Source organism: Castanea sativa, chromosome 9, assembly GCF_040712315.1.
Source record: "Castanea sativa cultivar Marrone di Chiusa Pesio chromosome 9, ASM4071231v1".
NCBI lineage: Eukaryota > Viridiplantae > Streptophyta > Magnoliopsida > Fagales > Fagaceae > Castanea > Castanea sativa.
The window spans coordinates 22,950,764-22,978,092 of NC_134021.1; the positions used below are offsets into that span (position 1 = coordinate 22,950,764).

Below are 27,329 nucleotides of genomic sequence, written 5' to 3' on the forward strand. Positions count from 1 at the left end.
GGTTATAAAATTCATAAATTCGTCTAATCCAACCCAACTCATTTATATTTAATATATATTTAAAATTTAAAAAATATATTATACAATTTTGTTATTTACTTTTTTGCTCATCTTCCTAAATAATAAACCCAATCCCTAAATTCTCCTCATAGTTTATGTTGGTTTGGTGTTATGCTCATGATTATTTGATTATAAATTGACTCTTATTTATAGTGGTGTTGTTTTAATACTTAATTTAATAACAATAATAGTAATTAAAAAAAATTGTCTAACCCATGACTCCAACTTGATCCACATGAGTTTGGTTGGCCTGGGTTGGGTCAGGATGGGTCAGACTCTTTTGATGGGTTGGGTTGGACTTTAATGATAGGTTGGATTGAGTTGGATTTTTTTTAACCCACCATAGTAGGTTGTGTTGAAAAAAACCCAACTCGACTCTTGCACACCCATTCTTTAAATTAATGAAATTCTAACCTTTTACCTTTTACTTGAAAATAAAAAAAATACAATATGATTATATTATTTAGAAAAAAAAAATCAAACTGACCATTAAATGCCTATTAAATTGTGCCTTCAAAGGTGTTAATAAAATATATAAGGGAAAAAAAACATAACTACATTAATTCTGGGCATAATCAACTTTAACTTATTGTTGGAACAAATTGTAATAGCCTAATTGGGCATGATCAACTTTAACTTATTGCTATTTCTCCACACAAAAAAAAAAATTTAACTTATTGCTGGAACAAATTTTAAGAAAATATATGTATGTATGTAATATTACAATTCAATTGACATCTTGTTCCCTCCTTTTCTTTCTATACAATCAGAATCCTTTCTCACTTATTATAATTATAAAAAAAAATGAAAAAAATTTATAGAAAAAAGTATAGAAATATTTACAAATTATTCTTAAAAAAAGCACAATTTTTCAAAGAGGCCCTCGAGAAGTTTCCGAAATTTTCAAATTTCCAATGTTGCGCTAGAGCAACAGCAGCAACCAACCAGTAAGAGGACTTCCCTCTTTTCTATTTCACGCTCTCTGACACACAAACGGTATCTAACGCTAAGCACAAACGGCGTCAAATCACAGAGAGGAGGGAAATCAAATTTCGTTCAAACAATTCCCAAATTCCTCAACTTTACCGCATTTTTTTTCCACCTCCACACTCCACTCAACACAACACACCACAACCCAACTCTCTCTCTCTCTCTCTCTCTGGGTTTGCCCTAAGCCCTATTTTCTAACATTTGGGGCAAACAAATCGATTCGAAACCCTAGATTTTCATTGCTCTTTCCCCTTGATGCTTCTTTCTCGTCGCACAGGCAAAGATAATCTGGTGGTTATGAATCGCTTACATTGATTTGAATTGATTGTAGAAGGTGGTGAGTTGAGTGGTTGAGTAGAGGTGGCGGTGGCGGTGGTGTTTTGAACAGTATAGATAGAATGGCAAAGGTCGCTGCACAAGCACCTAGTTCTTTGCAAATCGGCGGAGGAGGAGCTATGAAGGCTAGCACGGGACTCAGAAGGAAAACACCATCAGAACTCAGAGTATGTTGCTCAACTTATAGAAAATGAATGATTTTCATGCTTCTTATATAGGTTTTGGAGAATCCATTGATTTGACTACTTTTTTATTTATTTATTTAATTTTCTTGATTTGATTAGATATATGTTCAATAAGTCTAGATTTCAAATGTATCTGATAACGCTTGACAAATTTGGCATATCTATTTTAGTTTTTGTCCTGGTTTGTGTTTTGATTGGATGATGGGAAAATGAAAGAAAGGAAACGAAATTTGAAAGGTGGATTTGAGACAGTTGTTGGTTGGAGGAAAATTTTGTGCAACTGTTTACAAGGATTTCATGGACATTTGACTTTGAACAGTGCATTACATTTTCTAATAAATTATCAATTGTTAAAAGGATGAATTTAATCATTGAACTGTTTAACCATTATTCTAACACTCTTCCTCCCGTGTGAGTCTAAACACTGCCTTAATAAGTGAGGGGTCTAACGTGTGGGATTTTTAACTTTAAATGGGAGGTAGATTGGAGGCAGGGTTCAAACTCAGGACCACCTACCTGGATATCACAGAGACCGGGCCCCAACAACTTAAGTTGTTAGGAAAGAATAATTTTAATCATTTAACCATTGTTCTAACACTTTCTGTTAAACAAAAAATTTGTTAGTTTGAAAGAAATTTGTGATCATAATTGGAGTTAGTCTAGACCATGAGATGGAAAATCTATAGGCCTCTGTAACTTGTGTCCACCATGAGTTGGACATCTTCCTGGAAGAGTGGAATCGACATTATCATACAAAGACCATACCCCTAACACTTACCCGATGGTTCAACTGAAATGAACATATAATTGATTGGTTATGTCATGCTCATATGGTTGTTATAAATAATATCTGTCACGCAGAGCACACTGATCAGGGGATGAATTGAATTGTAATCCATGTCTCATATCATAGGATATGAATTATTGTATATGTCTTGTAATCCATGTTTTATTCATAGAGTTAGCTTCTGTTAATGAAAAGGTGAGGGGTCATTTGAGATGGTTTGGTCTTGTGTAAATGAAAGTGATTAATATACCATTGAGAAAGAGTGATTCGATTTAAGTCAAGTAAACAAAAAATGCTAGTGGAAGACCTAAAGCAATAGTTTTTAGAAGTAATAGAAAATAACATGTTAATTAAGGAGGTGACAAAAAGTATGATGTTGGATAGGATAGAATGACAGAGAAGAATACTTGTAATTGAGCCTGATTAGTTTGTTGAAGATCTATAACCAACCTCATTGTTTTGGGGCTAACACTTTGTTTTTGTTGTTGTTGCCTAGCGTATTGATGCGGACCAGGAAGAGTTCAAGAAAAAACAATATTAAATATATAAAGATTCAAGATTTGTGGTCTAGTTTTGATGTGGGACTTCCTTGGTACCTTTAATAGGTTACTTTAGTGCTTATTAAGTCTTAGAATTGAGGTTTTTAGGTTAGAAAGCTGTTGGATCAGTTTTAATTAAGTTTACTGAAATAAGGGCAATTTGGTAATTTCAAGATTTTCTGGAATGGGCTGTCCTTGGTTGTACCAAAGGTCCTTGAATATTATTTTATGTTTTGACTTTTGAGTCATTTTCCCATTTCGTTTAGAGGTTACTAAGTCATTTTTTGTGTGTTATTAGTATTCTTAGTCATTCTAGGATAACCTATTTAGAGTCCTAGTCCTAGGAAAGGGTTTAATAATTGCCTATATAAAGGCTTTATTGTAGTCAATAATATTCATAGTGATTTTTGATTCTAATTTAATTCAGCAGCTTATTTTTAAGCTTTGACGGTGTGATTGCCTAGTGTTTTATTCATCTTGTTCTCTGTTCTATCCCCTGTTTCAGACCCAAACAGCCATCAAGATTCATTCTTCTCTAACCTAAAACCCTTAACCATTTATCCTTATTCAAGAACCCTTCAAGATCTCATCATGAAATCTAGTATAGTGTTGAATTTCAAAGATCCTGCGTCACCCATGGTAACCCTCATCATTGCATAGGATGCCTTTTCATTTTCATGCGGAACTTTTGTGTTCATTTCCAGTGAATTTGCTCTATTTAAGTATTATGTTGAAGAAAATTTGCTAATCTCTCTCTTTCTCTTTTGAATTGGGATTGATGTTTCTAGCTTAGTGCTCTCAGGAGACAATTTCAATTGCTTTTAATTTTAATTTGGCTTTCAAGAAGTCTCCTGTTCCTGCTAATGAGCACTAACAAATTTGATAGAGACAAAAGTACTTATGGTTCGTTCATTGGTGAATGCATGACAGGGGGAGCAGTTGAAGCAGACAAATGTTATAGACCTTGTAGATGAATCTCCAGACCCTTTGGTTGGTACAGCAAAGTATGCTTTTCCTTACTTCCCTTTTATTTTTATTTTTAATTTTAATTTTTTGGGTTTATATAATTCATTGAAAATTTACTTGTTTCTGTCAGTGACACTAATGAGGTGGATAATGGGCTCAAGAAACCTGAAATCTCAAAGAATCCAAGATACATCGACACCCGTATGGATGAAGTATTTCCTGTAAAAAAGTCCAGGGTTAGAATGCTTTCTGGAAAAGAAAATGCTAAGGTGAATACATTTCCTTGTGTAAGTGATTTACTTTTGAGAAATGCTAAGTCCATAACATTTTCACAACAAATCCTAAGTGGTAGGTTGTTACTGGTGAACCAAAAAGTAATTTCAGTGGTGGGTTCAAATTAGAACCAATAACAACTTACCACCTAGGATTTGTTGTGAAAATGTTGTCGGTGTAACACTTTTCTTTAATTTTAGTTTCTCTGGAGTACCTTATTAGTGTAGTTTAAATCTTTGAATGTGCATGCGGTTAATACTAAATAAAAATTATTTTATTTTGTTCAGGAAAATAACTCAATTGAGCAAACTGGTGGTCTTAAAAATATATCTCTAATTTCATCCTTGGCTGCCAAGAGACGTCGCCAACTTTTAAGGTATGCCTTTCTATATGGTCTACTCCTTTTTAGTTTTTTTACAATTTAATTAATTTTATTGAAGAAAGAAAACCAATGAATTCTACAGTAGAAAGTATCTCACCAGGGCTCAAAATGTGCACCAATTCCTTTCCCTCCATAGGGTCCATGACAGGCATAACAGGCTTAAATTCCAAACAATGGAAGAATGTTTACCAAACCAATTGTTAAACTATTAAGTAGTTCAACAACACTCTTGGAAATTACCCAATGAAACCCAAACACAGATATAGAAGTCCACAGTTCATGAGCAATGGCAAAATGCCACAGCAAATGATCTACTGTCTCACCTCTACTTCTACACATACAACACCAATGTACTCTCTTTTAATATGATTGTCACCAGTTAGGAGTTGCTGTCCACACAAAGAAAGCCACCCTTTTTGGAGCCTTTACCCACCAAATACTTTTCTAGGGAAACACTGCATTGAGTGCATCATAATATGGGCATTATGGCCCTCACTGTGGATGTTAGAGTACAAGATATCAAACAGAGAGTATGGGCAAACATCAAATTTATCAAAACCTCATAATATGGGCAAACATCAAATTTATCATCTTGAGTCAACCTCCACCTCATGCAATTATGGCCCTCACTGTGGATGTTAGAGTACAAGATATCAAACAGAGAGTATACCTGATTAATAATCTGATCAGGGCCCTCATTGCTCCTTTTTAGTTAATCAACAAGTCCTCATTTTCTTTTGATTTTACATTGTTATCTCCTGCAGTAGAGAAAGTTCTGTCACTTCTTCTGAAGATGCCAAAGATGGTGTGGCGCAAGTCTTTCAATCAATTGGAAAGTGTAGTCAAAGTACATTTCGTAGTGTGAACGAGATTTCATCAGTCAGTGATAAATCATCTGGCTTGGCAACGATTGATATGGTATATATTCTCTGCAGTTTTCTTTTCAGATTATTTAAGCTAAGAATTGTTAAGATTAAGTCACCACTTTTTTTCATAGGATAAAGCATTAAAGGGTCTGGCTGCCCTTGACCCCCCTGCCATTTCTGGTTCACATTTTGATTCTTCTGAAAGACCTGGGGATCCTACATCAACTTATTCTGGCAATTTCTGCTCAGAGTGCCATTTACCTGGCCGAAAGGCTCCTCTAGATTTTACTCTGAAAACTTGTGTGCGAATGGTGTCCTCTTCCCCAGTGAATCGGTGAGTGTACTGGTATATCAAAGATTGTCACATTCTTAAGAGTTTTTTTGTTGCCAGTGCTTGGACATGACACCATTCCATGGGATTTGGAAATCCCTTTGGTTAGGAGATCTACTGCTATTTCTTAGTAGACTTGTATACATACGTGGGTGCTCATGCCATGACCTCTGGGTATTAGTTGTTTAGGTTGCTTATTGTTTGTCCATTTTGATAGTATGAGTTATATAAAGCTGGTTATTCTAGTTGGTTGACTAACTTTATCTTGTTTCCCAATAATAAGGATTCATAGGTCAATAATCTCTGGTACCATGCCTCAGTTCACATTCCAATTTGGTCATTCTGAGGATCAAAACAACAGTCATAGCTCGGTTCCCACATCCACTTCACATGTTTTAAGTTCTAAAGTTATGCATTCATGGGTTTACCCTCAATCTACCTTACCATCTTCTCTCATATCAGTGTTGATTTCATCAGCAGCAGAGGGAGGTATGCCGAATAAATTTGCTTGCCTATAGGGATAAGTCTTCCCCCCTTGCCCTGATGCTCTATAACAGCTTTTCTCATTTATGCAGTGGAAATGGATTTCTTAAGAAAACGACAGCTTGCATGGGAGGACTCTTTTCGGAGTCTCTACTACATGCTTCGGAATAATGTTTGTAATCTATTTTATGGTAATCACCTTTTTTCACACTAGTACTGTTTATCAACGCCTTTTGTAGTATTTATTCATGGAGTACATTACTACATTTGAAACATAGCTTATGCTAGCATCATAAGGCACACACAATACCTTTAGAATTTAAATTATTATGTTATGCCTTAATGATATTTGTGAGTTGCGACAATCAGGGATGAGGGGACCTTGTTATTTTCTTAAGATTCACTACATTCTTGTTCTTGTAGTTGTTTCAGGAGAATTGTTTTAGATTTGCCCAAAAATATAACTATGTTGAGGAAAATCTATGTGTTTTTATTCGTTTATGAGGCTTGCCTAGACAACTTTATGGAGTCTTATGCTCTTGCCTGTTTCTTTAACCATTGAACTCTCATTTTAGTTTGAAATTCTACAATGACATGCTGATTTTTTTTTTTTTTTTTTTTTTTGGGGTGGAAAACTTTCTAGTGTGTACGTCGCATTTTGTGGTGATGTTCAATGGTGGTGATAGCTCGGGGAGGAACAAGCGCTCGTGCAACGCTTATATCTCCCGGTCAACGAGAGGTTTGAGGTCAATGTTAAGAGAGCATGTAAGATGTACCCCTTTACTTTTTAATCTTTTTGTCCAGAGCTTGCACTTGTTTTTAACCATACAAATATTTTGTCTTTATTATTTTGTTACTTTGATCATTATAAGTGTTCTATTTTATTTATATACTGTTAGTTTGTGGCTAAAAATAGTTTTTCTTTTGATAGAACATGTTAGGCATTTCTTATGTGAAAGTGATAATTTAATTTTTATAATCAAAATGTTAATTTGATAATCTTTGACTCTATTTTCCCCATTGTACTTGGAACAAATCAAGCTTTGTTTGGTTATGTTGCCTTGTTTGCATTTAAGATTAACTTAAGTAGTGGTTAAAGTGGATAACTCAAGGATTTGTTGGCCTTCACATTTCCTCAGATCTCTGAATTGAAAAACTTTCTTGCTTGGGAAAATAAAATAGTGGTGGTGCCATTGTATTATAACCACCTTATTATTTGGCTTATGATGGGCTGATTGCATGAAGAAACACTGGAGATTTCTGGTTCTGGTGGCTTGCTTATGACTAACTCTAGTGTTATATAGTTTTGGTCACTGGTGTGCTGTTATTCCCTAAGTTAGGTAGCATCATAGCTTCATAGCCACTGGAATTGGATTGTGCCTTGAGATGCTATTTGGGACTGAATGGGGAGTTGGGTAGAAGCCTTGCCCAAGTTCAACCCGTATAGTTGAACAAGGATCTTATAACTCAACTTTACCTCATGTTGTGGTTACTAAAAGAAAGCTCTAGTTGGGTTGTGATTTTCAGGTTAACTGGAGTGTATATTGAAAATACTGACGAGGTTTTGTTCAATTTGGTTGTTAATAGTGCTTTAATTCCTCTTATAAAGCCATAAAATTTATTAATATGTTCTGGACTGCCAGAGGATTGGACCTTTTGTTTTGTTTTATCATATTTTTGGCCCTATGAATGGGATTGAATCCTTTATGATATAAGCAAAGATCTGATTTCTATCTAGTAATATGATTAATTCAATAAAACCCGAAACTGAATTCTGTTTGAATGTTACTTAATTGTGCTGTTGGACTCTTTAAACATGTCAGAAAATCAAGACTAATTTAGTGTCTTCAAGTCTTTATATCAGATAATATGAGAAGATGACAGTCACAGGTTGACCATAATCTAAGTTACAGTATCAAGAGGTAGAAATGGTGCTGATGCCTGCACTGAAAGGCTAATGCTGACAGTGACAGTACACTTATATTTATCTCAGTATGTCTTGTTGCTACTTCAAATTTTTCTTGGATTGATTAAGGTATATTTGGTTCATTTTAATAACACTGAGTTAACAACCCACACTGACAGAATTATATTTAATCTGGATTTTTTCAGCATTGTAACCTGATATTCACTCTTGATAAGATTCCCGTGACAGAATATGATTGCACACTTGTGCTTGTCACAATAGTCAATTTTGTTCCAGGAATTTGTAGACCTCTACAGTTAGTGTAAATTATGTACTGCTGAACTGTAGTCGTCAAAGATTGTTTTTGTTGACTTCTACATGTTGTCACATGCATAGTATTCCTTCTGTAAAGTCCTATTTGTCCAATGATGTCTGACATCTTATTTTGACTGCAATTAATGTTTTTTAGGATGTTTGTTTCTCTATGCCTCTTTGCCACTCCAAAGTAGAGCAAGTAACTACTGAAGATCTGGTTGAGCTCTCAGAGATCGAGAAGCATAATTTGGGCCAGGTTTATATTGATGCTTATTAATTCTGTCCTTTTCTCATTTGGCTTTCCTGCATTCATGCTTGGGGTGGACCATTAGATAACTTTCCCTGCAACATGTTGAATACTGGTAGTTGAGACTAGTCACTTCATTTTTCTGCTAAGAAGTCTATCCTAGTTTTGCAATGGTCACTGTTGGACTTAATGACCATTTGATGTATGACAGTTTTTGGCTTGTAAATAAAACCAAAAGGGCAACCTTTTGGCAAAGATTTGGTTGGAGCATGGTGATCATGCATGCCAACCCCTCTGAACTTCTTGTTTGTTTGGAAGAATTTGGTCTGTCTTATCATTGGGGAAGTATTCTGTATGAGTAGTTGTGTACTTGGGTCTTGCCCAACTACTTTTGATGTTGCTTTTTGTGCATTTTAACTTATTGGGCTTTCTGATAAAATGCAATGCAGACTCGGCGCCTGAGTTCCTTGTCTGACATCGATAATAGCTCACAGTCTTTGCTGGTTTTCAGTGGCAATAAGAATGTACATGGTTTGTATGATTTTTTGTTAAATTATAGGTACGTATGAAGTTAATTAAGTTTCTAAAAGACAACTTTGTTAGTAACTTGAGTTTTCAGATACTACATTGATCAGTGTAAATGGATTGAACTCTCACTTCTACTCTCCATTATCGGTTATCCTGTTGCAGATCTCACTCTTTTTTTTCTTGTGGTTGTCTCCAGATCTTTCTTGACCTCCTTGACTGCTATGGATGTTCCTTTATTGTGTTCACCTGTGCCATTTCAGAATGCTGCTCTTTCTGCTCCAGAGGTGTGTGTGTATATATATACTAGGCTTCCTCAAACAAGAGAGTTTCACATATCATAGGTCTTATTAGTGTTCAGAACATGCTCAAACCACCAAATATTGCGTTATTCTCTTTGCTAGACTCATGAGTCAGCATATCTGGTAGTTGCCTTAAATCATCAGTTTTATTTCATTAAGAGTCTTTTTTTGGTTGGAGCATAATGCTTGAAAAGATCATTGCTCTTGCAAATATTATTTGTTGTCAAACACCTGCATTGCTGCCTTTATTATATATTGCTAGTAACTTGTTGCTAAGTGGTTTTACCTTCTATGGTGCTTTAGAGAAGGTTTTTTGTTTGACTTGAATCATCCATTCCTTGTAATTTTCTACAATGTATCAACACTTGTTATTTTGAGTCAATCAATATTTGTTGTTATTGCTCATTGCTGTGAAACACATTATTGTAATTTCTTGTATAAATCTCTCTTTCTTTGTATCTTCTTCTTCTTCTTCTTCCAGGTTAGATGCATGGAGTTGAAAAGAGCAGATCATGTTGCTGCTCCTCCCAAAGGTTCCACTAAAGATGGTGAGTGCGTGCAAGGTTCATCTGCTGGTCTCTGCTATACCATTGAAATTAAGGATGCATATCTTCCGCCATGGATTATATGCAGTGTATGTGCAGTTATGGGTTCTGAAGGCAGAAGCTTTGAGGCAAGGTATCATAAAAAATTATCTTTTGTAAAGTCATACTAGCTCTCACATGATTGAAATTCTTGAGTTGTTCTTGAGCTATCATTTCCTATAAAATTGCTTTGGTTTTGGGGGATTGGCTCTGTAGCGAAGCCCAGCTGATCTGATAATTGTCTGTCTTTGGAGGCTAATCTGGACAAATAAAATTAATGCTACCAAGGGCAAAACTTGTTTGTGGTTTTAAAGCTAAAATGCTTGGGCCATTATCTGCCTTTTTAAAAGAGATTATGGCTGAAAAAAGCACGGCGACTTTCTTTTTATTGTAAATTGCTCATTTAAGTATAATTCTTCTCATATGTTAATTGAGCAAGCATAAGATGTAATCGTTACTGTAATATTGCTACACTAGTAACTGCTAAATACGCTACTTATTCAATTAAAAGAGAGTGACATTACCACTGGTCCACTGTCACATTTTAAGCTAAAATTAGCAGTTCTAGTCTTCAATTGTAGTTGGAACAGCTAGAAAGTGCTGCCACTCTTAAATTAGCAAAATTGGACAAGGTAGGTTGAGAGCCTATCAAGTATTTAAGTGGTTCAATTACTTTGTTATGATGATGGATGGTTCAGTTGATTTGCTGGAAGTGTGGGAAGGTATTGATGCAAAAAATGATAGAAGCGGGTTTTTTTTTTTTTCCTTTCTTTTTTGGGAGGTGAATTCATAGAGATGTCAAAATGCCTTTGCCCCACATTGACCTGACCAGCTTCGCCCTGTCCCATGTGGGAATGGATTTTGCCTGCCCCAAAAGATATATATAAAATATTTAATTTAATTTTTATACGTATCCTATACTATTCTCAAAAGTCTTGCCTCTCTCTCTCTCTCTCTCTCTCTCTCTCTCACACACACACACACACACACACTCTCTGACTGCTGCCCTCCTTCCCTCTTTGTGTTGGTGCCACCTCAGAATTCATGCTAAGCCATTAGGCTTCACCCAGTTGTTGCATGAATTAACTTATTTATGAGTATCACTTGATTTTGAAGTGGAGTATTTTTCCCCCAAAAATGTCTTCCTAGGCTTACTACACCCAGTTGCACCCAAATTGTCCTGAATCTGAGTCATCATTGTTTTGCAACTGTCACACCACGCTGATAGACTGTGCTAGCTCCTGAAGTTTATTTTACAAATTAAATAGAGGTTCATGTGCATTAATAGCAATTGTCATGTTTTGAAATTACTGGATGATGATTACTGTTATTTAGTACTTACTAGTTTTGGGTGGTTTTTCAGTTTTATAACAGAGCCTACCTCAGTTGGCTTGAATGTAGCCCTCGGAGCAACTTGTGACAAATCTGATTCTCAAGCTGCAGCAGGCGAAGGCTTGCAAGAAAGTAGCTTTGCTTTTGGTATACCAGAAGCCATTGTTACTCCATCCTTGTGCTCAGGTTTATTAAAAGGGTTGAAATACGACAATGGTTCTTATACAGCTTCTCTTTCTCCTATATGACATTCTGCTTTCATGATCCAAAGATACAGCAATCCTATTTTTACAAATTGTTGCTGATTGATTTGATCCTCAAACCCAGATTGTTCCGATCTTTTTGCATTTTGATTTTGTATAATCTTTATGAGTTATATTTCTTGGCTAATGCTTTTATAAAAGTCTTTTATTATCTCATTCTTTTAAAAATATTTTTCCATTTTGGCCAAGTGAAATTTGCCTCACAAATTGGCTGTGTTCATGTTATGTCCCATGTACACGTGGAACCAAAAAGATGCAGCTGTAGCATATAGTGAAGCTGAGACAATGATAATGCCTCAAGTATTAGTTGTTATTTGAATTTAAGTTGTGGATTAGGATAGGGACTATCTGATGATAGGACTCTCGTGGATAGGATTAGATCAGTCCAATATGTATTTAAATGTTAGTGTGAGAAATAAGAGGCAAGCAGAAAATTAACCAAAAAAATCTATTCTCCCTTTGAGTTTAGGAGGCTAGTCACCTTGAATTGACTAATATATCTTTTAATTATCCCAGTTCACAACAATTCAGTCCAGCAAGGTTTACTCATCAAATAAAGAAAAAACAGTTCAGTCCAGCAAGGATAATTTATAAAGTTCCAAGGTGGTAGTGGTGATGAAACCTGGAAGGATTAGAATACTTTTCCCCCTTTTAATTAAGATTATTCAAGAGAATGATGTTATCTTAAGTTTATTTTCTTGTTCCTAGTCAATATGCCTGCGACTCCAAGCACAATTTTTCATTGCTGTTGGTACTTGAGTCCTAACCAAAAAAGCGTTGCAGTTGGGACAAATGTTGACGACTTATTGGAGTGTTTGAAGTATGAAGGCTATGTCTGAATACGTATAACCAATTGTTAAATTCCTTTTCTGTTATGCATTCGATCTCTACCACAAACCCAATCCCCTCTAGAATTAAAGAAGAAAAAAAAAAAAGACCTTGGCCATCCATCACTATGTGAAAATCTTAGTAAGGATGTGGGCACTGACAAAGAGAGCCCCTGTGCATGAGTGTGCCTACTGCCCGCCCGCGGGGGGGGGGGGGGGGGGGGGGGGATACATCCAATAACAGTGTCAAACCATGCAATGCCTATTTTGGCCAGTGTTTAGTTTATGCCATTTACCTGGATTTCAGGTGCTTAAGGACGCCTCATTTTTGGGCATGCTGTACATGTAGTTTGTGATACATATCATGTGATAATTGGGATAAGTTTGTGGGTATGTCACCCCAGCGGGGTTGTAAAAGAACTTGAACTTGGCTCAGCCATTTCCGAGGTATGTGATCTTTAGTCAAAAAGCCTCGTAGATTAAACTGTAGGTATCATGGATCAATTCATACCAAAGAGTGTAAGGGATACAGAGTTATCTCCCATTGTGTAGTTCACCAAATGAATTTCCAAGGCACCAAAAATGTTAGAGAGGTGGCTAACCGCTTTCTTTTTGTGAAAATTAATGAAACCTTTCTTATTTACTTCATTCTTTATTCTTGTAACTATGCATGTGACTAGATAGTACTTGGCACACATCACAGCTTGATGGGCATCCAATGCAATGTGGTGTTCATTATGATCTCATTTCTATCGATTGGATGGTCACTGCCCTCAGGGTTCTTGATGCTGATGAAAATGGTTGTATTAGAAAGGAGTTGTGAGTTTTTATCAAAATGAAAGAAAGGGTACACAGGCAATGAAAACCAAAAAAGAAAGAAAATTGAGACAAAACAAAATGAAGAAAGGAAATGAAAGTTGTATTTCATAACACAGGGTTCTGATACCATACAACTTTATTTATACCAGCACTACAAAAAACGAGGGATATAGCCGCGTTTGAAAAACGCCACTATAGACCCTAAAAACGCAGCTATAGGCTATAGCTGCGTTTTCCACAGCCGCATTTTCAAATGCGGCCTATTCTGTGCGACACTAGGCTGTGGGACCTGTAGCTGCGTTTTTAAAAACGCGGCTACAGCTCACCCTATAGGTCCAACTTATAACCGCGTTCTAAACGCAGCCCCAACCGTGCCTATAGGTCCTGCAGCCATGGATGTGAAAAACGCACCTAGCTATAGGGTGAGCTGTAGCCGCGTTTTACAAACGCAGCTATAGGATATTAAAAACGCAGCTATAAGGGGACTGTAGCCGCGTTTATAAAAACGCGGCTATAGGTCCCTACCTTGGGTTTTCCTGTAGCCGCGTTTTTAAAAACGCGGCTATAGGTTTTATTTATTTATTTATTTTTTCAATTATTTCTTCCTAAACACATTCCTGCAACCTGCCCAAAACAAGACCTGTAATTCCTGCCAACACTCAAATGCAACCAATTGGAACCAACAAAACAAATTTTCAACACTTATCAATTGCCAACCAATTGCCAACAATCATAAGAAGTTCATTGCCAAAACATTAAATACATGAACAAAACAATTGTTTTACATCACAAAATGCATGTCCCTCAAGGATTTTTTACATCACAACAAATTGTCACCAAGTTTCCAGCAACCATCATGGTACTTGATCAGCCAGTCCAATGCCCGTAGCTACAGCCAATTTCCTGTGACAATGAGAACACTGGAAATAAGCTAACGTTTTAAGCTAAAACAAACATACTCTAAACAAATAACCAAGTATATTGCTCAGTCAGTCTATTAACAAAGGCAACATCCCTTAAATTTTTAGAGTCATTATCATATATGAGCTTGTTAACATAGTTTTTTTGCTTGTAACCATATCAAAGCATGGCATCTTCAAAACAAGACTGAGAGTGAGACATAGTTCACTAGCTGCACTTTTAAAGGTTTAAATCTTTCCAAACTCTATACATTATCATAGATCCACTCTCATCAAATTCATATATACACATACATATACATAATCCATATTCATTGCCGTTTTATAAATATAACAACAATTTGTGCTTTTGTTAGATCGAAAGCTACCTTCCAGTAAGGTCCCTTCACATACGAGCTCACTAGTCATCAAATTTCAATCCTTTCAAGTTTCAATAATAAAATGTGAACTGGACAACATGTTGAGTATACCATGTTCTAATTAACCACATCGATGATATTATCCTTCCTTTAAAAAAACGCAGTAAATAATGTAAATTGCATTGGGAATTACATTAGGCGAATTCCCTTGTTTGAGATCTTTTTTATTCACAGGTGGCTAGGGAGGAGGAAGGTTTAGATTGCAAAGGGAGTGGCAAAGTCTGATGTTCGTTCTTACTATAAGGCTCTTAGAGGTACTAATGCCTCTTCATTCCATATGAAGAGTATATGGTGTGTTTAGGCCCTAAAGATATTGGTTCAAGAAACTCAGTGCCAAGAGGTTTAAAATATTACTTTGCTATGTTAGATGTGGCTAGTATGGAGAGAAAAATAACAATAACACTTTGGAGGATGTGGCTAGTATGGTTGAAATTTTCTAATTTGATTTTGTCTTATAGTACTTCTACTTCCCTACTTCTTGCTTCATATGTACTGATGTGGGACCTTCAAATTGGAATAAAACCAACAAAGGCAGCAATATATCTGATTTTTATTTTTATTTTTTTCCCAATATATATAGTTGTATATGTTATAACAAATAGTTGTATTTGTTTTACCTGAGGATTCACAGTTTTATTCCCATGGAGAGTCCCCATCAAGCATTGCCACCCCGAATATATTAAAGGCATCGTTTATATATCACATAACAATGCATTGCAGAAAAGTAGTGTTTTGCTAAATAACAGATCCTATACAATCCAAGTGAATTCCACCATCTGATTGAATGTATATTGTATAATGAGCACCAGCTTCTCTGAATCTAACTGTAAAACAGTTGACTTGGTTACAAATGGTTAACAACTTATAAACTAACTTCACTACTGCTGATTGATTACAAAACTAGTTCAGTTGCAGTGCTCTACTGGAGATTGAGTTGTGTCGTGTGCTTCAACAAACTTGGGCTTAGCTTTATGATCACTAACAAGTTTTGCTTTGAAGATTGGGCGATTCAGGTCAAATTTGTTAGGTTCAATAATTAAGCTTGAGCTCTCTCCTATTTGCTCCATTACTCAATTTGTCATATTAATCCAAAAAATTGATTAATCTTGATCATTTTGCTAAGAGCAGCAGTACAGCTTGTAAGTTTTAAAACAAGGGATTGTCAACTGCGGGCTTCTACCAGAAATCGATACAAGAACAGGCACCACCTTTAAAATGATGGAACCTGTTTCGGTCTCTCACAATTAACTCTCTCTCAAATACCTTTGAGATCAGCTTTGTAGCTGTGTGGCAGTCCTCACATACCCTCAAGTTTTTGACTATCCGAATTGGTGACCGAGCTTTAGTCTTCATAATTCCAAATGCAATGGCAAGCTTTTCACTATGCCTGTTAAGAGCACTTTCTTTTTCCTCTTCGTCTATGTCAAACAATGCATCAGCAGTATTCCCAGTGTACCCTGCCAACCTTATCTTCCTCAGAATCTCACCCCACATTTCTTCAATCTCCTTTATTTCTGGATGTGTTTTGTCTCCCATGGTGAAGTTATGGATTTTCCCATCCATCTCAATCAGGCTGTAGCCCGGGGGTTTCTTAACTCCTTTCTCCTTCATGATTTTTCTCATGGTTGCAACATTTTCCCACTTGTTTGCTCGTGCATATATGTTTGATAGTAGCACATAATAGCCACTGTGTTCTGGCTGCAACTGAATCAAAATCTTGCCCACCCTTTCCCCAATTTCCGCATTTTTGTGAATACGGCAAGCTCCAAGCAATGCTCCCCATATTGGAGCATTAGGCTTCATTGGTATTTCATGAACAAACTTCTCAGCTTCTGCTAGCTTCCCTGCTCGACCTAGAAGGTCAACCATACATCCATAGTGTTCCAATCTAGGCTCAAGCCCGTAATCTCTTTTCATGCTCTCAAATATTTCGAAACCTCTTTCTACCATTCCGCCATGGCTGCAAGCTGACAACACTGCAGTGAATGTTATGTCTCTAGGGGTTAGCCCTGTCTTCACCATTTCTGAGAAGTATTCAAGTGCCCTCTTGGCAAAACCATGCATAGCTAGTCCAGCAATTAGGGCTGTCCAACTTAATGCGTCCCTTTCTGGTAGTTCCTCAAAAACCCGAATAGCTTTCTCAATACTCCCACATCTTGCATACAAATCCACAAGAGCAGTTCCAAGGATTAAATTCATAGTAATGTTATTTCTCACAACATAATCATGAACTCTTTCCCCAAGTTCAAGAGCCCCCAGATGAGCACATGAAGATATCACACTGACCATGACAGTCTCATTTGCCCGTACCCCTTCTGACTGCAAAACTTGAAACAATTCAACAGCTTTCTCAAAATGATTATTCCGAGCATACCCACTTATCATTATGCTCCATGTAATCAAGTTTTTCTCCGGCATTCTATCAAACAATTGACGTGCAGAATGGACGTCCCCGCATTTGTTATAACCTGCAATCATGGAAGTCCAAGAGACAACATCTAAACGACTTATTCTGCGAAAAATGTGGCTTGCTGCCTTAATATCCCCAAATGTAGCATACATATGAACAAGGGAATTTTGTATATAAACATCTAATTGAAAACCATGCTTGATGATGTGACCATGGGATTGAGTGCCCATAGCTACAGACCCCAATTGAGTACATGACTTGACCAAAAATGGGAATGTTATATTATCAGGCAATATGTCTAGGCGCTGCAATTGGGTATAAAAATGAAAGGACTTGTGTGGGATTTCACTAGCTGAATAACCCCTTATTAATGCATTGTAGATAAAGAGGTTGGGATTTTCAATCTGGGAAAAGAGCCTTGTGGCATAGTCTAGCAAACTACTTGTTTTGAGTGTGCTGTCAATGCAAAAGGCAATCAAACGGCTGGCCGCAAAGACATCGAAGATGATATGGGTTCTTATCATATGACCATGTATGATCTTCAGGTGGGAAAGGGTGGAGCAGGATTCAAGTAACAATAGCTTGGGATTCTTTAGCTTCAGTGTCTTCAATATTAAGCTGCTACTACTACCATTCATTGTCTAAAACACTACAACATGTTTCAGTTACAAACACCCCAAATGCCAATGGAGTTAAAAATGCAAACTTGTGAGGTACACGTTTGGAGCTAGTAATTATGCCCACATAAATTAAAAAAAAACGAAAGCAGTGAGAGCGTGACAAGCCGTTTCTAGGCTCTACCTTGCCTTACAATTAGATGCGGCAAAACGGGTGGGTTGGGCCCGTCAATAGCGTTCCGGCTGAAAACGGGTTCATGTAGTAAAAAAAAAAAATCATTTTAATAAGTAACTTAGAAACATGTCAGTTTAATATAGTGGCGAGTTGGGCTGGGTCGTCTTTATTTTTTCCTATGATTTTTTTTTAAAATTTAATATATATATATATATTTGTCATTTTATAAGTTATGATTCAGATTACTCATACTTTGTTTAGATATTGCTTATTTTGTTGAAATTAAAAATTTATTACTGAAAGTGCTATAAATAAAAGTAAAAGTTAGTTAAAATATTATAGTAGAGTCTATAAATAGTGTTAAAAAATACAGTAAGACTTATTAATACTAACAAAAATAAATTAAATAATAAAATAATTTATAATTTTAATTTACGTACAAACGTGTTATTTTTTGAGAAGGAAATGCAATACTATTAGTTTGAATTTACTGTCCATTCATTAATGGTACACCAACTTCTATTAAAGAATAAAGATATCCCATAAAATAAATAAAATAAAAAAAGATAGAGTATTTAATAGTGGAAAGCCAAACAACATATCACTGCCCAGCCTTTCAAGAGTGAAACAATTTTTTTAGTGAAATTCTATATCTCTTTATATTATCATATACTATATTTAAGAACAAACAACTTGTTCTTATGGTTCTTGCTACTTCAAGAGTGAAACAATTTTTTTAGTGAAATTCTATATCTATTTATATTATCATATACTATATTTAAGAACAAACAACCTGTTCTTATGGTTCTTGCTACTTTATTTTTATATACATGGTAACCCAATGGATTGGTTGATTTTTTTGGATTTATACGGTTTTGCACTTATGAAATATTAATAGTTTTTATATATTTTTGGGTTGAACTTGTGTCCAGGGAAATTGGCTATTAGACACATTGATATGTGTATATGTGTCCAGTTTTGGACATGTATCTGTATCCTAGTGTGTTCAGTAGAACTTGCCACTGAAGATAAGTCTCTCCCAATATATTTTTATATAAAAATAAAATAGAATTTATCAAATTGCTTTTCACGTATTGTTACATTTTTTTTGGATATAGATGGTAATTAAAAAAGGGAAAAAAGAGAGGAAGAAGATAAATAAAAAAAGTCCAATATAGCTAAATGACATAGAAACATACATTTATTTCTCAAACAATAAAGAAGAAGAAGATAGAAACGTACACAACATTTTTTTTTATATTGTTTAGGGAAGAGAATGCAATATCTAATGTTTAACTTATAATTCTTAAATTAATTAAAAATTAAAAATTTATCACAATTTTAAATTCTACGTGAAACTCTTCTAAGATTATATACCTCTAACTTTTAGGAGTGAGCAAATAGCTTATGTTATAACTTTTAGAAGTTTTAATGGCCCTCAGCTTACAATGTTACAAGACCAGGCAGGTAAGTTCATGGTTCAGCAGAGGTTAAAACTTTGTGTTATAACTTGTACCCACGCCTAGTTAACAGTTCGGTTTGGATTTCAGGATTTCGGATAAGTTTATGTTGGAGTTCGGAGCCTTCGAAGTTCATGGGTTGGCCAGTGTGTCTTAATGGCAGCTCAAGTCCTAGGACTCAAAAAAATTATCTTATGTATCCGTTTTATAGAGTATGGCTGCATATACCTGTGAGGGCCAAGGTTTTATATGACGGGCGCATAAGATACCGTTTGAGGCCTAAGGTGCTCATTTTTTAATAGTTAAACCCTTTTATAAAAAAGTCACACCTTATTATAAAAATGTCCAAAATTGTAAAGTGATGTTAGTGATATTACAAATTTTACTATATATGAGCTTACAAACTGATGTGTTGTCAATTATGAGAGAGAAAAAAAATTCAAATGTTCATTTATTAGGTGATTGAAACTCATTAATCACATTTATTACCATATCAATTTATATATTTATCTGGTAAAATTTGTACTACTTTTGGCATTTTATGGAATTCTATGATAATAAAGTGGTTTAGAAGATAAAAAAGAGTTGTACTCTATTTTTCTTACCTCCAAAAATGTTTCCAATTGTGTGGGCTTTTTTTGCAAGTGTCAGGTTGGGCCGCTCGTTGCTACACTAGGCCCAAGATTTTCTGCTGGGTTGAGGAGTTGAGACCGGTCTGAGAATAAACCTTCCTGGTCCGGCTTGTGTACAAACAATGCCCTTTGGTGATTAGATCTTTATAGCAGACAGAATTATCACGTTAGCTACAGCAGACAGATATGATAAAGAAGAAAAGAAAAATAATAGAGATTTAAGTAATATAGTCAGTGGGCCTCAATGAAGGGTGGCCGTTTTACATTATAGTATCAGAATAATGAATGTTAGATAGAGAGTCAGGAGCGTATTAAAGAAACAAAAGTTAGCCTGCCGCAATGGGTCGTTTTACAGAGCTTGCGTCAGGAAAGGGAACCACTCTTTCAACGCGACTAATTTCTCCGAGGGGAAATTAGTTGCTTTGAAGGAATGGGCCTAAGTGACTTGGGTTGAATGAGATTTCTTCTTTCTTTTTTTTTTTTTTGGCTAACAGATAGCATGAATTGGAAGGGGAGAGGGGGATTAATCCATTCGGTGCATGCCAATCACTCCATGCACTCTATTTCTTTCTTGCCTCTGTTTCTTTTAATCCTTTCCTTTTCTTTCGTTTTCTTATTCCCCTGTTTTCTATGATTCTTGCCACTATTTTACAGAGGTTCCCCCCACGTTTCGTCCTCCCCCCAGCCGTGCACTGTAGGGCTTCTTATATAGGGCCAGCCGTGCTTGGCTTTTTACCATTTTAGCCCTTAACCATTTTTGTCTAGCATGGGCTCCTTTGCCGACCGTCACTGATTGATCAGTCACCCAGCCAGTGCCATCCTGTTTCAGTCAGAGAAGGCTTTTTTGTTTTGCTCACTCCTTACCGTATTCCTACTTGCCATGGAGTGAATACTCCCCTTCCCTTTACCCCTCACGGCATGCACTTAGTGGTTCCCACTCAACCTTGCCTCTTTTGGTTCACACGCCTTCCCAGCAGGACATTGCTTCCAAAAGGGCTTGAGCAAGAAACACAAAAATAGGTTTTTTTCCCCTCCCTACCGCCAGACCATACCCTCCTTACCTCTGACCCATGACCTCACCCTTTCCTGTATTGGCTGGGTACAGGCTAGTGGTGCTTGGGCCTTACGCGTGCCTTACCTCCGCGCTTGTTCAAATCTTGCCTACTGCTCATCTGTCTGCCGCGGTCTGAACGTCAAACTGCCCAGCCTGTTGCTCATTTTTGGCTTCTTTTGGCGTGGGCTATTTCGCCCGACCTTTCATTTGTGGCTTGCATCTTCTGAGGACTGGTCCATGCTTGTTTGTGGGCCGTTCCAAGCCTTTATTCCCAGCCCTTGTTACTTGCTTCCTGCCACACAATTCTATCATGCCTGCCATGAGGCCTACTTGACCTCAAGCCTGTTGGGCCACCTTGGACCTTTTTTGTTCATTCTTTCTCTGAAGGCCCAATGATCTCATTGGGCCCTTTTGCTACTTGCAGGCTCCTATTGTCCCACCTATTTCCATTCGGGCGTCTTGGCCCACTTACCCTCTCGGGCGTCCTCGGCCCTTTTTCAATTCTACGTCTCCCATAAGCTTTTACTAATTTCTTAGGCTTCCTCGGCCCAAGTATTTCTCACTTTTCCCTTGGGGCTCATGGGTTTTCCACAGTCCCTTACTTTCTTTACTTGCACTATTTTGGGCTTGCCGTAGCAGCTATGGCCCATTCTCACTTTTCCACATTCATACAGCCCATGGGTTCGTGGTTACTTTCTTCCGGGCCTTTTTAGGCCCACTTACTTTCTCAGGATCCATTTATTTGCTTGTTAGACCCACTATTCGTTGTTCCTGCCACTTGCTTAATGGCACTTCCACATTACTTTCTTTAGCCCATGACTTTGGGCCTTCCTCTCTTTTGGGCCTGCAAAGAATGAGCATCTACACGAATATATTAAATCAATTGAAAATCATAAATTGTTTGAGGAAAAAAAATAAGTTTTGAGACATTGAATTTAATTTGTAAACCAATATCCTACAAGGTAAATTATCAATATTAACACCATCTTAACACCAAAACCAAAATTGATAACGATGTATTACTTTATCGAAGATAAAGTAAATCTTCTTTTCCAAAAAAATAATAAAGTTTCTTCTTTTTTTGGTTCTCAAAAAAAAAAAAAGTTTCTTCTTTTTTGTTAAATTTTATATTTGAACCATAATATTTGATTCTCTATATAAAATTTATTTAATTTGCTTAGTATTAACTAATCAAATTAATATATCATTCACTATATGAGATTTATTTAATTTGGCTAGTATTAATTCATCAAACTATTTGTTTAATTCATCAAATTAACCTTGATTTTGTTAGTACTAAATTTAATTGATATTAATCTAAAAGACCCCATTCAAATTTATTGCCTTTTATGCCAACTGTATCAAGCCGGGCAGTTTTATTACTCCCATGTTGTCGCCTGGCCTTCGAACCATAAGCAATCAATGTTTTCCATTATGCATTAGCTTCTGGGAACACTGCTTTTAACTGCAATTAATAAATCATTCATTCCTCATAAAACAGAAATTTATCATTCTTTCATTATTGATTTATGAAATGAATTTTTTTTCCCTAGGGGTGAAAATCCTTTAAAACTTCTAGGCTCAATAGTATAAAATGATAATTTTTTCCTAGTGATTAAGATCCTTTAAAACTTCTAGGATGTCTTTGTTGTGGAATTCTTAAAATGCTATGCTTATCCATTCATTGAAAAAAAAGTGAATTGAATTTTGTCATGTCATCAAAATAGAACCAATCAATGTTTATTAAAATGTTGATATAGCAGAATCCAATCCACTTGTTTCATAGCAGATGAATAGGATTTGTAGAATCCCATGGTGGAGTTACCTCTTAATATGTTTATCACTTGCATTATAACATAAACAAATTGTGAGTGGAGTTGCCTCTTAATATGTTTATCACTTGCATTAAAACATAAACAAATTGTGAAGCAAAGTGCATTAATACTGTAAAAAATAAATACTGATGTAAATTGATGTCTATCAAAAAATCAATGTCAAAATTGTTTAAATGGTACATCTCTCAGAAAGCTTGCGGCAGAAACAAAAACTGTTTCATTCCAAAAAATCAGCTGTCATTCCAGAGTATTAGTCTGGTTTTGTGGTCTTCATATGTGTCTGCCTAGAAAGAAAACTTGAAAGCACCCACCTTTGAATCTGTAACTGAATCCCAGAAGGACTGTTTCTGCTGTGCCTTTTTCTCCTCTGCTTTTTGAACCAATTGGTCTATAGTCCCGGGGAAAGAAGTTTCTATAGCATTCTTAAACTTATCATGCAAATTCACCCGATCTCTTGTTCCAGATACTAGTGTGTTTGCATTCGGCCGCTTAAGAAAATCCAAAACATTCAACAAATTTCTCCTGCCAAATATAAACCATAGATCCATGAATAATTTTAATAAAGTTAATAGGAAAATTATACAGCTTATTTTGAAACAAATAGAAGAATAATGTCGTTATATCACTGGTATAAGTTACTCCAGTTCTTCAATGCATTTCAATTAAATTTACAGGTGGTGAAAAAGCCTGGGTTTAATATGAAGTAGTACATGCATGGTTGTTAAATCGGGGTAAAGCAGCCTACCATGACCTCTCCTGAACCCCATAAAAGTGGGAGCTTTGTGCATTGAGTACGACACTTTTTAAGTAAAGGCAAGGTTGTTGCTAGTTACATAAGCAATTTCTTTTTGAATTACTGCTCTAACTGGAGAGAAAAGAATTTTTATCTACAGATGAAACAAAATAAAGGAGGAAAGGCAGTATCCCTAAGGCACTGATAAAAGCCAAAAGCCTAGCTGATGTAAAACTAAAGCAGTAACAAGGCACTGATAAAAGCCTAGCTGATGTAAAACTAAAGCAGTAAGGCATACATTTCATGATCACTTACCTATCAAAAAAACAAAAAAAAAAAATTTAATCCATGACTAATGTAATTATGCCACCTGGGCAATCATACTAGGGGTTACTCGGACCACAAGATGATGTGAATGGACCATTGACTTTGCAAATTTTCTTATCAACAAAAAAAAAAAAAAGTAAAAAAGAAAAAGAAAAAGAAAAAGAAAAAGGTACTAGGGGAAACAAAACATCTACTGACCCTTGATTATTGTCTGCACTCCAAGCTAAATTCAACTCCACCTTCCTACCTGTTGCCACCCTTGCTTGGCCCCTATCCAAGGGGTGGTTAAGTAACAAAGGCATACTGTCCACTCATATGTCCATGACCGTACCATCATTTAAAAAAAAAAAAAAAAAATTACCCAAGCAGAGTGGGTTTTGAACCCACGACCTCATCCCCCACCTTACTCTTTCAATAGGAGATGCCATTTGAGCTAGAGCTCATAGGCCTATCCCATCAATTTTATTCTTGACAAGTGCCTATCCCATCAACTTGAGGAATGAATTTCAAGATAAAAGGCTTTGTTATTTAAAAAGGTTGTTCATAAGGATCTCATAATATTCCATGATTTCATCAACTATTCCACTTTTACTGGACACCTAAGTTTGATATGGGTATCATAATGTTAGGTGAAAACATGTTTGGGATGGCTCAGTTGCATCTAAACTATAATCTCAAATCTCATTGCTCAAAACAGTGAGCTAAGTGCTCAAAAAGAAAAAAAGAAGAAGAAGTGCTCTTTGAGGTACATGAGAACATTACAATGATACAATCATTTTTCTTTATTTTTTTAATTGGCAAGTTACACATGCATACAATGAGTTTTAAACCTAAACCTCACCATCCACCTAATTTTGTGGGAGGAGAAAGTGTCATTTAAGTCAGAACCCAATGGCAACTACATTACAATCAAATATTAACTTTAGGCTTTCTCACTGAAGGTTGTTTGAGGAAATATAATGGCCTTGCTCCTAGTCCTAGCCTAAATGGTCCTTGAGCTTCTTCTCCATCAACTTACTTCCTCAAACACCCACTGAATACATTGCCCCATTAGGTACTTCAAATTTCAATAAAAGATAATATCAACACCATTCATCTAAAAATTAGTTCCTTTCGAGTTGTTTACACTATGATCTATGTTTTGCATTGAGCCAATACCAGAAGCAATCGTCCAAAAGAAGTCCCTGAATTTAAATCATCAAAAACAAAATATTCATTTGAAACATGACCACTTATAATGAGCAAAGTTTCAGACTCTTGATGGGAACAAGCAAATCACCTTTGTTTCCTTGATGACATAAGTCAATACTGAAGAATTTCCCACAACTTTCCTTTAGTATTCATTTTGACTTGCAAATCGCTCCAACTTTTTGTCTCTTAATAAACCCATATTTACAACAACAGCATTACAAGCAAATGCTTAAAAAATTGGCTCAATTATTTATGGCGCAAATTGACTATAGGTTGCTGTAGCTATTGAAAAAACAGGCATAAGAACTTTTTATGCTATCAACTTTGGCAAGTAAATTATTAAGACTTTTTTTTTCTAGGTAATAATTGGTTGAGTGGATTTGACCCCTGGACATGTCCCCCCTACTAGGGAGGGATGTATGAGTTGGCCTAAAGGTCATTGGCAAGTAAATCATTAAGAAGTGGATCTTAAGGGATGTAGTAAAGGCCAGTTGTTAATTTTTTTTAAAAAAATATTATTATTTTGATAAAAGTAAGAGCACATTGTTCACCACAGTTGCCTGTTAACAAAGGCGATCTCAACATGCAGTTGATGGATGCTTTAAGCCATGAAACAAATAAACATTGTAAGGATCATACCTGCTAACATAATTCTGTGTAATGGCAATGGATTCCTCCAGGTTGATCACCAAATGCCACCATCCATTAGGCACAAAGATCACCTCCCCAGCCTTGCAGATGCACTCAATAGGTTTCTTTTCCCAATTTTTTGTTGCACCATAGAAGTTCATGAACCACTCAATAATTGATACAGGACATGCCACCTCTGCACCATCCGGGCTTGGATGCACCCCTGGGGGAACCACATCAGGAGGAAACAAGATCCACTTCTTGGACCCCCTGATCACTGCATTCCAAGCAGATGTTGAATTAGGATCAATATGGAATGATGAACCAGACCCAGCAGGTCCCATTATAATCCACCTATAATCTGGCCTCTCATTGCCCAAAACACCAAACAAGTCCTCCCTAAAGTACACCGGAACTTCATATTCCGAACCCAATTTTGGTACTTTTTCTGCAAATTTTGGGTCAAATAAATACAATGGCCTTTCCTCCCTCACCTGATCCGCGTACCTAAAGTACTCCTGAAGCTTCATATCCACCGGCCCAACTGCAAACTGAACATCACCACACAATTGAAGCAAATAATCTCTATCCCAATTTTGCAATGCAACCCAATTATCCAAACAACCTTCCAACAATACCGGCTTATTAGGTTCCTCAAAGTTCAACACAAAATCCTCCACCGAAATTCCCTTCCTTCGTATAATATTATCCCTTTGAAGCCATTCAGGTTTCATTTCCAGATTAGCACAGAGCCAACTCTGAAATAAATAATCAGAATAAAAATCTCTCACTCTCAAACCCGAAACACCAACACTTGAAACATCAAATGAAAGGTAACAAGCCGCAACATAAGTAGATTTCCAAGACCCATTATATAAAAACCCAGCATTCAGATTTTCCAATACAAGGTTCCTCCAAAGAGGTTCATGGTTAGTGAAAACATAGAAAGATTTGCTAACAGTGGCCAAGACCCCCAGGTGGGTCCCACCCAAGAGTCCTAAAATGTCAAGAACAAGCTCATCAGTGAGGGTTTGGAGGTTACCTAAGCCAGTGTTTCTGGAGTTGACAGAACCCGGGTTGATATACAGATTGCCCAGCGGTTGAACCCCATGAGTGTGTGATGGAGCAGCTGAGGTCTTGAGGTTGAAGCGTTCTTCACAATCTTCTTCTTCTTCTTCATAGTTTTGTTTTTTGGAAACCAAGTTGTGTTTTTTGGAAACACGTGTGTTTGAGTTCTTGTTCTTGTTTTTGCTTCTGCTCTTTTTTCTCTTCTTGTTTTTGGTTTGAGATAATAAGCTCCTGCAGCTTAGCATTGTCCGAGGTTTTTGTGTGGCGCTGTTGGTTCTGGTATACAAATGCCAAGGGTTTAGGCGTTTAGCATTTGGTGGGTGAAAACAGAAACAGGCGTTTCTCTCGGTGATTTGAGAAACGGTTTTGAGTTTCGACGCAAAAGTGAAACACGTTTCGTTGTGTTTTTTTTGGCTGGGCTAGGCTGGGCTTTCGCAACAAGACCAGTCAAAATGCCCGAGAGAGATATGGGCCTAAAACCCAGTGGAGCCGAACGACTTGTCGTTTGTAGCACAAACGAGGATTGGTGGGTTATATACT

The 27,329-nt window shown here is 36.4% G+C and overlaps 3 protein-coding genes across 4 annotated transcripts; 1 reads left to right on the forward strand and 2 right to left on the reverse strand.

Moving 5' to 3' along the window:
* The first annotated feature begins 1,023 nt into the window (after positions 1–1,023).
* Positions 1,024–11,828, forward strand: LOC142609657 (uncharacterized). Of its 2 annotated transcripts, none has more exons than XM_075781304.1 (14): positions 1,024–1,553; positions 3,828–3,901; positions 3,994–4,150; positions 4,424–4,512; positions 5,283–5,436; positions 5,516–5,718; positions 5,999–6,204; positions 6,291–6,389; positions 6,842–6,963; positions 8,574–8,675; positions 9,116–9,225; positions 9,391–9,478; positions 9,975–10,171; positions 11,441–11,828. In XM_075781304.1, exons 1-14 carry the CDS (start codon positions 1,449–1,451, stop codon positions 11,655–11,657), a joined length of 1,923 nt encoding a protein of 640 aa, XP_075637419.1. In that variant the 5' UTR covers positions 1,024–1,448; the 3' UTR covers positions 11,658–11,828. The 2 variants fall into 2 exon arrangements, with proteins under 2 accessions (XP_075637419.1, XP_075637420.1); XM_075781305.1 differs by having other exon boundaries at positions 1,025–1,553; positions 3,994–4,132.
* Positions 11,829–15,334: 3,506 nt separating this feature from the next.
* On the reverse strand, positions 15,335–17,806 carry LOC142610969 (pentatricopeptide repeat-containing protein At5g06540). Its single transcript, XM_075782957.1, has one exon. The coding sequence runs from the start codon at positions 17,703–17,705 to the stop codon at positions 15,834–15,836; it is 1,872 nt and encodes a 623-aa protein (XP_075639072.1). The 5' UTR covers positions 17,706–17,806; the 3' UTR covers positions 15,335–15,833.
* Positions 17,807–22,943: 5,137 nt separating this feature from the next.
* Positions 22,944–27,132, reverse strand: LOC142609425 (arginine-specific demethylase JMJ22). Its single transcript, XM_075781007.1, has 2 exons — positions 25,731–27,132; positions 22,944–23,362 (listed from the first exon to the last, which is right to left on the reverse strand). Exons 1-2 carry the CDS (start codon positions 27,032–27,034, stop codon positions 23,125–23,127), a joined length of 1,542 nt encoding a protein of 513 aa, XP_075637122.1. The 5' UTR covers positions 27,035–27,132; the 3' UTR covers positions 22,944–23,124.
* Between the last annotated feature and the right edge of the window lie 197 nt (positions 27,133–27,329).

What these genes read in the sequence shown, in the direction of transcription:
- LOC142609657 (XM_075781304.1), top strand. Translation starts at nt 1,449, where the DNA reads ATGGCAAAGGTCGCTGCACAAGCACCTAGTTCTTTGCAAATCGGCGGA. An exon ending in AAACACCATCAGAACTCAGA is followed by an intron (nt 1,554 to 3,827) that starts GTATGTTGCTCA and finishes AATGCATGACAG; the next exon opens with GGGGAGCAGTTGAAGCAGAC. An exon ending in TGTTTGTAATCTATTTTATG is followed by an intron (nt 6,390 to 6,841) that starts GTAATCACCTTT and finishes AAAACTTTCTAG; the next exon opens with TGTGTACGTCGCATTTTGTG.
- LOC142610969 (XM_075782957.1), bottom strand. Translation starts at nt 17,705, where the DNA reads ATGAATGGTAGTAGTAGCAGCTTAATATTGAAGACACTGAAGCTAAAG.
- LOC142609425 (XM_075781007.1), bottom strand. Translation starts at nt 27,034, where the DNA reads ATGCTAAGCTGCAGGAGCTTATTATCTCAAACCAAAAACAAGAAGAGA. An exon ending in ACACAGAATTATGTTAGCAG is followed by an intron (nt 23,363 to 25,730) that starts GTATGATCCTTA and finishes TATATTTGGCAG; the next exon opens with GAGAAATTTGTTGAATGTTT.